Below are 12,822 nucleotides of genomic sequence, written 5' to 3' on the forward strand. Positions count from 1 at the left end.
TTGAGTTCGCTGCATCAGGAGGAATCAGCAGGACAAACTCAGAACAAACACCGGATGGATTTAAACGACTTCTTCCTTTAAGCTTTTGTTGCTGGCATGAAAAACTTAACCACACACACATTGGTCATAGAATATACCTGTGGATTTACCAGGTTTATATGAATGTGTATGACCTTTATTTTTGTACGTTTGGGTGTTTTTTCAATTTCCATAAACTTGTGCTATTGTAAAAATGAACAACAGCAACCGCCAAAGAGAGCAGAAGATGAGAAATCGCCACCCTGGTCATTACTAAAATACTCCGTGGAGAAGCCGACCTGGATTTCTGGCCCTGTGCGGTGCTGGCTTTGTCTTTCTACCGTGAGAAGAGGCAGGCACTCCTTGGCCCCCACCTGTCCCTGGGGCTTTGCCAAGCCTGAGTGTCTTCCTGCCCCATCTGTGCTGACTGACAGGCAGAACGTCTTTCTTTAATTACTTTGTCGTGTTGGTATCGCCCGCGCATGGCGTGTAATTACCCATCTCTGCGAGTGAGTAATTATCATCTTCTCGAAAACTAATCTACGTTCAATTATCACCAGGGGACGCCAACATTTGGAGATTGTTTGCAATATTTCTAAACGAAAAATAACCTCAATTGACTTGCGACGGCTGGAGTATTTACACATGTGTTTTACCCCAGACGGCCTGTCTGTGGTCCAAGTCAGCCTCACCCTCCAGTCAACGAAGGGACGCTACTTGGGAAGACAGATGAATGTACGTGACACCATGTCACACCCATCGCACTGACGAAGGGTCGTTATATCTTACAGCTTATTGCAAAGTCTGGACGTTGTAGGGTGCAGGGGGGGCGTGTGCTGACACTGGAAGTGAAATAGGACGCGCCTTGCTGTGTGTTCTGATCATCTCAGCTCATTCCCGGAGCCGCGAGGGTCCCCGCCCCAGCTCAGGCAGGGCAGGAGGGAGGGTGAATGCAGATCTGAGTGGGGGTTCGGTGACCAGCCTCCCGTGGTGAGTCCCCGTGTGTCTTCATTTCTGCCCCGTGAATGCGTATCAGCCGTAACAAGTGGGGAACTTGAAGAAAAATCAGTGTTCTGGCTGGCATGCATTGCCAGTGGTAGAGTGGGTTTTTTTTTTTGGTAGATTTGATGATGTTTGCACAGTTACCAGCAGTTGAAACGCTCAGATGGAAGAAAGAGGAAATGCCTTCTGCTAAAGCTTCGATTCTTCTCTATTAAATACGCAGTGCGGATCCCGTTTCAGAGCCTGCACGGTGAATGCAGAGATGCTTATAAGTCACCAAAATATTATATAAATAGAATGTTTTTATTGATCTAAATTGGCTAGTTGTGCACATTCCACCTACAGCTACAAGGCAAGAAATGACTGGCCTGGGTTTATGAGAACATGTCTTGACTGACATTTTGACCTATTTATTTCTGTCGGGGCATGACTGGCAGGTTATGTTAGCGCCAGGAGTACCGTACAAAGACTCAACATGTGTGCGCCGCAAAGTAACCACCATCACCCACTCGACGCCCTCCCCACACCCAGCTACAAAACCTTCGTCCTTGGGATGAGCAGTTGTAGGACCTGTCTTGGCAGCCCTCCCCCTGACTGCAGGCATTCTCCGAGAGACTGTCTTTCCCTCTTCGCTCCAAAAAGCTCTGTCTTCTTTGATGAACTGAGTTGGCCCAGTCAAGGTTTCAGATATTTAGTTGACCCCCAAATTCCTGCCTGTCATTAAGCAGCTCAGCCTGCCCTGTTCACCCCCAGGAACTTTCTAGGTGTGGAGGAGTCTGCAGTGAGCAGAACAGCCAGGTCTCCGCCGCGGTGATAGAAAGGAGTCAAAACATAACTGGCTTTGGGGGTATGGGTAGGAGGGGGAGTCTGGAGCTTCTGGGGTGCGCCCCTTGTTCTCTGTTTTTACGGGGTGTTTGTTATGTGGGAACATTCACTTGGTGAAAATTCGCTAAGTTGGCCACTTTAAAAGCCTTATTGCAGTGTCATCTAGAGAAAATGCACTGACTCTGTGTGGACAGTTCTATGATTTTTCTAAACGGGGCCTCACCCTGTCACCAACAGCTCACTGAAGACTGGAACCTTGTGATACCGGAGGGGTAGACGCGTCTTTGAAGTGACTCCCACCTGCCTCCAAAGAGTCACTTCATATCGCTGGAGTCTCCCTCGGATGAGACTTCTGTCACGCAGTATCGTGCTCGAGGCTCACCCTGCACTTCTACATGTGGTATGTTGCTCCTTTCATTGTTGAATAGTGTGACTGGGATGTGATATCGTCACCCCTCAAGCTTTGCTGGACACTTGGGTGCTCGTGTTTTTGTCATCATGACTACCACATGATTTTCGGTGGACGTGCTCAAATCCTCACCTCTCTGGAGTGCATTCCTGTGCGCGGAGCTGCTGGGGGACAGGGTCTGCTGGGCTTCAGCTTTATCTGATGCTGCCCAGAGTTTCCCGAAAGGATGCAACCGTTTGCACTCAGGGCAAATGAGGGTGGTGTGTCCTTGCTAACAGCTGGCGGTGTGTGTCTCCTGGACGGTGGCCATGAGGTGGTGTGTCAGCTGCACACGTGTCCACTTCGCTGAAGAGTTTGCTTAAAAAAACAAAACCTCATCGGCCTTCATCCTTCTGGTAAGACCCTCCTTGCTTGCTTTTCCTCTCAGGGTGACTTGCCATTGTTCTTGGTTTCCAGGCTCAACACCCTGGAATTGTTGGACTCCTCTCATGCTCTTCCTTGGCATTTCTTGTTGAGTCTATTTCTAGTGCATTTCTCAAAGTCCAGGGGAGCCTAGATTGACTTTTTCTTGGGGGCCGGTAGGGAGGTTCATGGGCTCCTTCTAAGAGAAGAGAGGCTTGTGCCTCACCGCTGGGGTGAGTAGGGCTGCCAGGTAGCAAAGGTCTAGGAAATTCATCGCTAAGAGGAAAACAGCGCGTGGAAATTTATGGCGGGAAACAAAGAGGGGATGTGCTCCAGGCCGGCGAAGTTCTCCGTATGCCGAGGCCTGGGGGCGGCCGGCGCTAAGGCTGGAAGGAGACTGGAGGCCGTTGCTGCAGATACTTGCGTGGGACTTCAATCCGTGTGAACTTCTGTGGGGATAACTGGCCACGTTCTGAAGAGGAGAGGGGCTTGTAATACAACGAAAAATAGATTGGCATGGCGGGTCTGTTGTCAGTATTCTCCAGATGATACGTATCGCCGCTCGGGGCAGCAGCGGCCGTGGCTGTGGCAGGGAAGAGGTGGCCGAGCGGTGCTGAGATAATTGACTTGGCAGCGGCAGCGCTGGGCGGCGGCGGGCGGAGAGGGGTGTGAGGCGGTGAGATGGTTTGCCTTGCTGATCTCTGCGGTAGGGCCCGGGTGTGTGTTGCATGCGGGACCGCGAGAGTAGGGAGGGAGCAAAGCGACAGCCTGGCTTTGACTGCAGCGAGCTCGAGGTGTGAAGACTCGCACACTGGGTGGAGAAGACACAGCAGGCAGCTGGAAATTCAGTATCTACACGTAATTGGCGACTGTGGCCCTTCCAGGCTGACCGCGAGAGTGAGAGACGGCACTTGGGAAGGAGGAGCCTCCGGCCAAAATACAGCCAAGGGAGGAATCGGCTTCACAGTGACGCAAATGGTCGCGGTGTCAGGGGCGGGGGGAGGCCCAGCTCCCCGAGCCAGGGCTGCACAGCAAGACATGACTTTAGTGACCCAAGTGCCTTCGGCGGCGCCGTGGACGGCACGGGCAGGAGCCGCAGACCAGGAGAAACGGGAGGTGAGAAATGAGCATCGCCGTGGCTGCTCGTCCACGAAAGCTGTCTCCGCAGAGGGGGCGGTGGGAAGATCCTAAGCTGTCCAGGCGCCTCGCCCTCTTGTGTCCCTGAAGCGCGTCGCCCCCGGCGCGTGGCGAGCGCTGGGAGAGCGCGTGGCTCTGTTCCCCGGGCCGGGCTGTGGCGACGCCTGCCAGGGCTGTGCACGGGCTCTCGCGGCAGGGACGTCGGTCCCGTGCTCAGCTTGCACTGCGGTTCCGTGTGCAAACTCCTGGATGGCTTTGCCCACAGCAGTGGAAAGTGCCTGTGTGTAAACATTTGGTGGGACGTTAGTTTTCATAACACAGAGAGACACGCTTTATGCAGCTGCCAGCGTGACCATCGAGGAATGCTCTGAGTGAAGGGGAAGCTTGAAAGGGCAAATGTAGACGATTTGACTAGAAGCATTTTTCATTCCAGGGAGGAGGTGGAATCCTTATCAGTGTGGACACTGTTCTCTTGTCGAGGAAAACACCCCGAGGGGCCTTTGGTTATGAAAAGTGAAGCCCCTGGCCTGGCAGGAAGGGATCCAGTGGGGAGCACATTTGTTTCCCTGGGTGCAGGGGTGGCCGTGGTGCAGTCAGAGGCGCCTCGTGCAGCCGGGGTGCTAGACGCCCACATGCGCCCACACTGTGTTCCTTGAGGCAGGGAGTCCTTAGCCCTTGGGCTCTCCAACCCTCTGCTTGTCCTCGTGCTGTGTCAGTGGGCGCTTAAGGGATTCTCCACGTCTCTGGCTCGCTGTCTTGCCTGGGTGCTCGACCTCTCCAGGCAGAATCTTCAGGGTGTCCATAAGATGTGCACCAGGAGCCGCTTTGAAAAGCATCACCTGTTGCTGCCATAGAGATGCATTTTAATAGTGGTTTGTTACGGAGACGTCTTCACTCTTGCTGTCCCCAAATTTCCACCACTGGGTGGGAACTGAGCAGTGGGGGGAGAGAGTTTGTCGGGAAGAGGGCTGATGGGGACGGGAGGCGCAAAGCATTTCTAAGTCCTGTGCTGGTTAAAAAAAGGCTGCATGAGCCATCTGGGTTGTCTTTGATGCGTTCATGACCTTGGAGCAAATTAGTGCAGCCTCTGCCTAAGGAGGTCCAGCAGGGTGGACAAGACCTGTTTTCAGATATCGGCTCACTCTAACCCTTGCTAGAAGCCTCAGTTAACTTTGTGTGGATCTGGACTTCGGGGGCTGGAGGGGTGGTGAACGGTGGTGGTGGTGATGACGGTGGTGGTGATGATGGCGTTTGTGGACAGACTCTCCTGCTGGAGCCCCTGAGAAAGTCTGAAGAACTCCTCGGGGCTCTCCGAGCACCATACACAGATGCCTGAGCTGCCTGCAGCGTCTCCCCAGGTTGGATTAGGGCTCCCTGGGATGGGAGCTTGTGATATTTGCTTTATGTTGGCTGGCTGGGTGGAAGGTGGCCATCTCAACCCAGCTCCAGCTCTAGGGCCCGCCCCTCACAAGAATGTGGGGAGTTGTGTCCCCGCCTCGCAACTCCCAGGAGAAGGATAGGGTCCTTCCATCCATGATCGAGGCTCTGGTGGGGTGACAGTCCCTACTGACCTGCGTCCTGGTCTTCCGAAGAGGCCGGTTTTCACTGCCGTGGGATTCTGCTCCACGAGCAACTTGGTTAATGGGAAAGATTTTCCAGGCGCCTCTGAAGAAGGGACGTGAGTGTCGGCATTTTAATCAGACTAGATGTCAGACTTTGTTCTCAAGCTATCCGTCAAGCAGCAGAAGAAAGAAAAGCAACCCCCAGCTTTCGTTAGCGCGAAGGACAACAAAATGACAGTGAAGACCTAGAAACACAGCAAAACACGAGCCCTCGCTGCTGGCGGCGAAGCTGTGCTGAAGGGCGCCATCCTCCGCGGGAGACCAGACGTGGCTGCTCTCGTGGTCATTGGATTCAGGAGACACTCGCGCTGCCCGAAGAGAGAGGATGGGAACGGGATGGCGCTCGGGTGGGGAAACCGGACGAGGCGATTCAGCCCGTGTTCCTCCTGGGCACCCTCTGGCGCCGCCCGCAGAGTCGGATACGCCTCGTTTGCGGTAGCGTCGGGCTCGCGGTCTTCTGTAGACCTCACTTGTCATTGCTCCTTCGATCTTCCGGGGATTTGGAAATGTGTCATTGGAGGAAAATATATCTGGAGATACCGTGTTTCTCGTTTTACCGTTGATTTCTATTTTAATTCTGTTCTGGTTGAGGACGTGACCCGCACGATTCCGGGGCTGTGGTTGGCCTCACTGCAAGCGTCCGCGGCATGGCGGCCCACGTCCTTGAGAAAAATGCATGTTATTCAGCCATCATTTTAGGGGTGTCTTCTACCAATGTCAGTTGCGTCAGCTGGGTTAGTGACGTTCGTCTAGATTTTGTCTTGACTGTTAGGGGGGGCTCCCCAGGAAAAGGGGAGGTTCAGGTCCCCCGCCCCACCCAAGGGATGGGGGAGCTGAGCAGGGAGAAGAAGCTGGAGAGGAGCCTGGAGAGGGAAGGAAGCAGAATGGGGAGCCAGAAGGAGGCCTGGGGGCGGCCCGTGGGGCAGAGACACGTGAAGAAGCTGCACTTGCTTCTTGGTCCTGGGCCGGGTGAGGCAGACGTGGGTGAGACCTGCGGGGGTGACAGCGGCAGCTTCAGTGTTGATTTGGCTCCTTCTGTCCCAGCCCTGCCTGGCCCTTTCTGCCCCTTTCCTGTGGGTCCCCCAGAAGGTGTCTTAGATGTGGGGGAAGCTTTTAGGGCTCAGTGGCTCTGCTTTGGGGCAACCCTGTGGGGTTGGGAATTTACCCACAAGGGGCTGGGTGACTTGGGGTGCTTGATTTAGAAACTCTATTCTTTGTCTCGTCTGTGTCGCACTCTCATTGTATTATATTTCCTTTCCATGAAAGGTCTACGCACTAGAATATATTTTGTCTTGATGTGGCGGACGGCAGGACCTATTTAGAGCAGGCAGGTTTGGGGGTTCGTGGGGTCCCTGCCCTGTAACAGCTCCCCACTTTCTTCAGGTGCACCATTTCTGAATTACTCAGGAGCTGGGTTTTGGGGCTCACCTACTGATGGGTCAGCTGATGTTTATCTAGGTAGAATTTCCATCGAATTATTTATTTTTTGTGGGACCCTCGCCGGCGGCTGGGGATCGAACCGGCGCTGCAGAGGCCGCGGGCAGCCTCACAGCCCAGCGCTCCACTGCTGCACCACCGGGGAGGCCCTCCACTGAATTATCTTTTAATTTAATTTCTCTGAAAACTAATTTGTTAATGCGTTTCCAATGAGTGTTGCAAGAAAAAAAATGCTGGTTTGCACGCGAGTATTCTCGTTAGGGTATTTATTTCAGGATCTGCCAGAGATTACGTAAAGCAGAGCTGACAAGGCAGATCTCTGCACAGCTGGAGCTGGGCTGCCTCGCGTCGAACCTCTAAGTCCTTTTTCACACCTAGGAAAGTGATGTGTCTTCAGACCTGAGATGCAGTTTTGCCTCTCGCTGCGGTCACCTCCCCGGCCTTCCCGAGCAGCTCCTGCAGCCAGGACGAACATGTGTTTTTCAGAGGCTTCCAGCAGAACGGGGTTTTTTCAAACGAATCGAGGTGATTTACGTTTTTCATAACTGTTGACAAGTGGTGATAAAAATTAATTTGGATGATGAGGGGGAGAAGCATTCTAAGTGAAAAAATAATTTTCCTTGAGCGAAAGAGGCGCATTTAGAAAATCGCACGGCAGGTGTGCGTAGGTTTTCATTGTGTGCCGGGATGCAGGGAGACAGACTGGGGGAGCAATTCCCTTCCACGCCTTCCTGCCTTTCAAAGTAAATCTTCCACATTATTTTACAAATTCTATTTGCATTTGTCCGTGTGAGGAAGGTGTTGATTTATTCGGGACTGTCCTCTGCACCTGAGAATCTCCTCTTGACCCGGGGTGAACCTGAGCTCCCCCTCCTATGGGCCTCCTCTCAGTCCTCGAGGTGGCTAACTGCAGGGTAACTATCCCTGGTGAGCCCCACTGTCCTGGGGAAGGCCCAGCCTTGCGCAGTCTCCACCCCTTTGTTGTTAGATCGGCTTTTCCTTTGCTGACCCAACTGGCGCTGGTCGGATGACTCATCCCGCCAGGAGGAACCCAGGGGTCTGGTTTCCTTTGCCCCGGATGCCTGTGCATCCTTTGGGTGATGTTGGGGTTCTCAAGTGTGTGTCTTCATGCTTTAAGCCTTCGCAATGGACCCACGGCCTGGGAGTCTGCCTGGTGGCCTGGCTCTGTGTGGATTCGGCTCTCGGGAGAGCTGACGGGCCAGCGGGCCGGGGCGGCTGTGTTGCTGTGAGCCTGCACAGCTCTGCCCACGTCTCGTGGGGGGTCCCCTCCAAGGACGCCTTGTGCATCTTCATCACCCAGCCGAGGATACCCTTCGGTTCTCTTGTTTCCGCTGCTCTCATGCTGAGACGCATTCTCCCGAAATTGCAGCAGGATGTAAATAACCTGCAGAGATTTTTTTTGCACACACCTGGCCTGTGCACGCCTGACAGTCACCTGTGCACCCTCCACACCTGCCCCCCCCCCACATGCTCCTTTGGAAGCTTGCAGAAGTCAGGATAAGGAGCACAAATGGCCACCGGATTCCTACCCACCTCTTAACAGCCAGACTGCCCTGTGCCCCAGACGCCCCTTGGCGTGCAGCGAGCTCCCACACACCTGGAGGCTGGAATCAGCAGGATTTGTTCTCTCCTGGAACACAGCCCCGGGAGCAGCAGCACGGTGACTGCGTGTGTCACCCGCCTGGGTGGTGGGCACCAGACCCCCCGCCCGGGGAGTGTGAGAGGATGTGAGCCTTGGCATTGCTGTTTCCATCACGAGCTCAGTGATGTCCGGGATTTGGGGGGGCGCGACCCTCCATGGAGCCTGGGTGTGAGCCAGCTGCTCCGTGGCGCCTTCTGCTGGTTCTTTTCTCTGGAGGCCCCTGGCTCACGCTGGGGTGAGCTCAGCATGTCCTCCGAGGACCGTCCCCTGGTGGAGGGCCTGCTCCCAGCTCTGGAGCTCTTTCTGCATGTCTTGGCGAGCTTGCTCTTGAGGTAATGTTTCCTGACAGCTTTCTTTATTGCATAAATGAGCTGCTGCCCCTGGCGCCTTTGTCCGTCACCCCTGAAGATGGTGTCTGTAACCCCGCCTGTCACAAGTGGCTCTGGGTCATTTGTACGCACGGCGCTGGGTGGAATGAACCACAGAGCAAACAGTCAGTGTTGTCTGTATCGAGGCTGAACTGAAAAGCACTATTTATGTGAAGCAATACAGGAAGATTGATTCCGCGTCCTGGAATACAAAACAATGAGGCTTGATTACAGGTATTGAAGCACTTTGCTAAATAATGCATTTCATAGTAGGTATTAAATTTGGTAAATGGGTCTCCAAGGGATTTATTTATATACAGATCCATCAGGAATAGACGGTAAGAGAAAGGCTGCAGTGTTTACCCAGCTATTCCATCTTTGCCTTTACCGTGGAACATCCTTCCTCAAAAGCGAGATTTCTCGTTCCCGCGCGCGTCTTGAGGAGATAAGCGATAAGAAGCAGATGGCGAAAAGACGAGTTTTTGTAGTGTGATTAGATGAGATAAATGGGGTGTTCAAAATAAGAAGCAAGCCGAAAACAAGGCGGGAGATCTCAAATCTGTGCTCTGATTCCATCAGCAGGGCTTCAGGGGCTTACGATTCCACAGCGATGTCTCCCGCACGGGATACACGGACGAGCCTGCTGCGGCAGCCCTTGCAAAGAACTTAGTTCCGAGACCCCTGAGGAGAAGGGCCAGCCAGCCTTACCACCAGAGGAGCGAGGGAGCATGGAGGAGGCGTTGGGTGACCACGCCAGAAGTTTTCCTACGATTGCTGGGCTCCCAGAACATCAGGGATCACAGCCTCGCGGCAGGAGGGCCTGCGTTTGAGCAGAGGAGTGGACGCTATCAGAGACAGTTGGGGTTTGCCGTTCCATCTGCTCTGCTTCCCTCTGGGGCACCTTGGCAGAAAGGCAGTGCACCTGTTCTCTGGGTAGCTCACAGCCTCTCTCCACTTGGGGAGGATAAACCTCACTTCCCGGGAGCTGTGCTCCCCAGGCTTTCTCTGCAGTAGCTGCAGCCTCTTGGAAGGATCATTAAAGCCTCTGTTCCATGGAGTGTCCCTGTCTGGACACTCCAGCGTCCGGCTTGCTTTTAGATATGTCTGTCTGGTCTCTAGCGCTAACACCCCGCCTCCAGCTGGGGCTGGGTGTGGGAGTTTTCTGTCTTCAGTTCTGGCTTTCATCTGTGGCTATGTTAGCTGGGGCTGAGGGGTGCCCAGAGACCCCAAACTATGAAGGGTTTCATGCTCTAAAAGGGATTTCCCCATCTGTGCACACAAAGGCAAAGAAAACAGACTGTTAGGGTGACAGATGTTCAACGGAACCGGTGTGCATAGGGAGGAGACAGGAGGTCCAACACGGGTGGCCCAACCTGCAGTTCCATTACTCCCGCTGCTGCCCATGGGCTCAGAGCTGTATGCCCGTCGCTCTGCTCAGCTGCAGAATCCCGTGAGTCAAGAACACGCCCCTGTGCCTGCCGGACCTCCCACACCACACTCAGTGGTGCCGCCAGACACGTGCTGTGACTACCCAGTGCAGGTGCCAGTCCCGACGGAGACCGTTAGGGGCTGCACGGAGCTCCTTGGGGAAATCCCAGCTTTGTTGGTGACAATGTCAAACCACCCCATCACCTGTCACTTACCTGCGGTGAGAGCAGAAGGCAGTGCACCCTAGGGACCAGGGACCAGTTTATCATAGATGCTGTGGTCAGGTCTTTCAAGAAGGTGAGTCTTGAGCAAAGATTTGAAAAGAGGCTGTCATTGTCTGCCTCCTGGTATTGTGGGGCCTCACAGGATGTGCTCAGACCACACAGGATGTGGTGAATTAATTCTAACCCCTCGCAGAGGGGACCTTCCTGCGGTGTTAATCTTGAAAACCACCTTTTTCTCACTGGTGGGGACCGCCTGTTGCAGGGCGCCCTCATGGAGTGAGCGGGTGGAGCCTGGAGGGTCTCAGCTGCCCGCGGTGTCGTTCCCAGGGCGATGCTTTGTCCTGGCTTTGGGTGTCATCCCAGGACTGGAGTTTTCACCGTCCTTGGTGTTTTGGGGCCCTGGGCATTTACTTGCTTTCTCCTCTCCCCCCTAAGTAAAATTTTTTCAGTGTTGGGTATATTTTCCCCGGCCTTTTCACCTGCTTTGCGTAAGCACATGTCACACACTCAGCTTGCACGTGTCACACGCTCAGCTTGCACATGTCACACGCTCAGCTTGCGCGTGTCACAGGCAGGAGTTAAGACATGCGTGTGTTTGTGAGAAAATACTGGGTTGCTCCCGGGACCTCGTCTGGCCTCACACGACCTGGGGACAGAGTCCGGCTGGCTCCTGGGGTATTCACTCCAGAAAATGCGTCCCTGTGATGTGAGAGGCTGTTAGACCCTCGTGTGTGCTGTGACGGACTCTCCCCGCGTGAGCTGGGGAAGGCAGTTTGTGCTCAGGACTTGCTGCCTTGCAAAAAATGGGTCCTTTCGGGATAAAGGTGCTTTTCACTCATCTGCTTGCCTGGGGCAGCCCAGCCGCTGCCAGCAGGGGAGCTTAGGATGAGGTGGTCAAGGCTGGGATCGCACTAGGAAAGCAAGGTTTTTCCTTCTGACGGACAGTCCCCCGCGTTTCGCAGCATTCTCCCGGAAGGGGAAATGCCACCTCAGCCCTCAGGCTCTCCCAGGTATCGGAATATAAACCTTTAAGCAGTGCCTGCCTGCGCGGCAGTCGACCACCAGGGTTACGGTGCCTAGCAGCAGCGGCTCATTTTGGGGTGCCTCGGAGCATTCCATAGAGGTGTGGGTGGGGAGTCCCCGCCCGCTCAGCCCAAGTCCCCAATTTAAACCACCTCTAAATCTCACAGCAACGTGAAAAGAAAGCCGCAGCCTTTACCTTCCTGAATGTTCTCAGAATTGACTGTTGTGACCTGAATTCTTGGCACAAAGAAGCAATCTTGCTGCTCATGGAGGCCAGTCCCTTGCTCCCGAGCCCCCCCCAGAACTCTCTGACTTTCAGGGAGCAGGAATGTGCTGGAACAGTGGGGAAAGCTCCCTCCCTCTGGGTTCTTCTTGGGTTAGAGGAACAAGCAAATTAACATTCCACAGATGAGGAGGAGAAAAAGACCAAAGTTAATTATCAGCCTATGAGAATTTGCATGGCAGTAAATTCTGGAGCGAGGGTCGGACTGGGGTGTCCGTCCTGAGCTCAGCAATAGGATGGGGGCTGGGCGTCAAGAAAGGGGGACTCTCATGACGAGGAGGGGGTGTCTCCACAGGCCAAAACTCAGCCTCTGGAAGTCTGCTCTTTCTTAAGTTTCTGTAAAAAAGTCATTTCTGTGCAGACCTGCTGTCCACGTCACATATGTGGGAAAGCTCGCTCTGCTCATTCGGAATGGGGGGGGGCGTCTGGTCCTCTGTAGAGGTTTTTGTAATTACAGGAGATTGAGGAATAAACATCAGAGCTCAGCAGAGACTGTGCAAGCCGTAGCTGCGGTGATTCAGCTCCTCTTAAAATTAAACCGGGCCGACGCGCAGGCACCCTGTCTCCATATCTTACCACAGAACGTTAATGAGCATGTATGAGGCATGTTCTGTTTTCAGAGCAAATGAGCGGCTGTGCTTCTCCGTCCACGCTTGGTGCTTTTGTGCAGAGACAAGCAGATGCCCCACAGAACTGCCTCTTGTCACCAGCTAGTTTGGGCTGAAAAGCAGGAGCTGCAGTTTTAGGAGCACGTGATCCGTTATCCCTCCCGGTCAACTCCCAGACCACATGCATTTGAAGTTGCAATCCTGAGCCCCCTGCCCGCCAAGTAGACCCCCACCCCTCAGGCTTTCTGGCCCATCACAGCCTTGCCAGCTCCATGGCAAGGGTGAATTGTGTTTCTGATTATCTGAAATTAAACAAAATTTACTGCCGCTGAAGGGTAAAGCCTTTTGGTGGTTGTGATAATTATTATTAGGA

The 12,822-nt window shown here is 53.9% G+C and overlaps 1 protein-coding gene across 1 annotated transcript in view; it reads left to right on the forward strand.

The window, feature by feature from the left end:
* The window catches only part of ANOS1 (anosmin 1), a 254,317-nt gene that overhangs the window by 63,834 nt on the left and 177,661 nt on the right, over positions 1–12,822 (forward strand). Inside the window, exon 3 of the mRNA XM_054695862.1 lies at positions 2,083–2,245. Coding sequence (XP_054551837.1) covers positions 2,189–2,245 — 57 coding nt within the window. The 5' untranslated portion in view covers positions 2,083–2,188. The remainder of the gene's footprint in view (positions 1–2,082; positions 2,246–12,822) is intronic.

Source organism: Talpa occidentalis, unplaced genomic scaffold (assembly GCF_014898055.3).
Source record: "Talpa occidentalis isolate TD23 unplaced genomic scaffold, MPIMG_talOcc4v2.1 talOcc4.15, whole genome shotgun sequence".
NCBI lineage: Eukaryota > Metazoa > Chordata > Mammalia > Eulipotyphla > Talpidae > Talpa > Talpa occidentalis.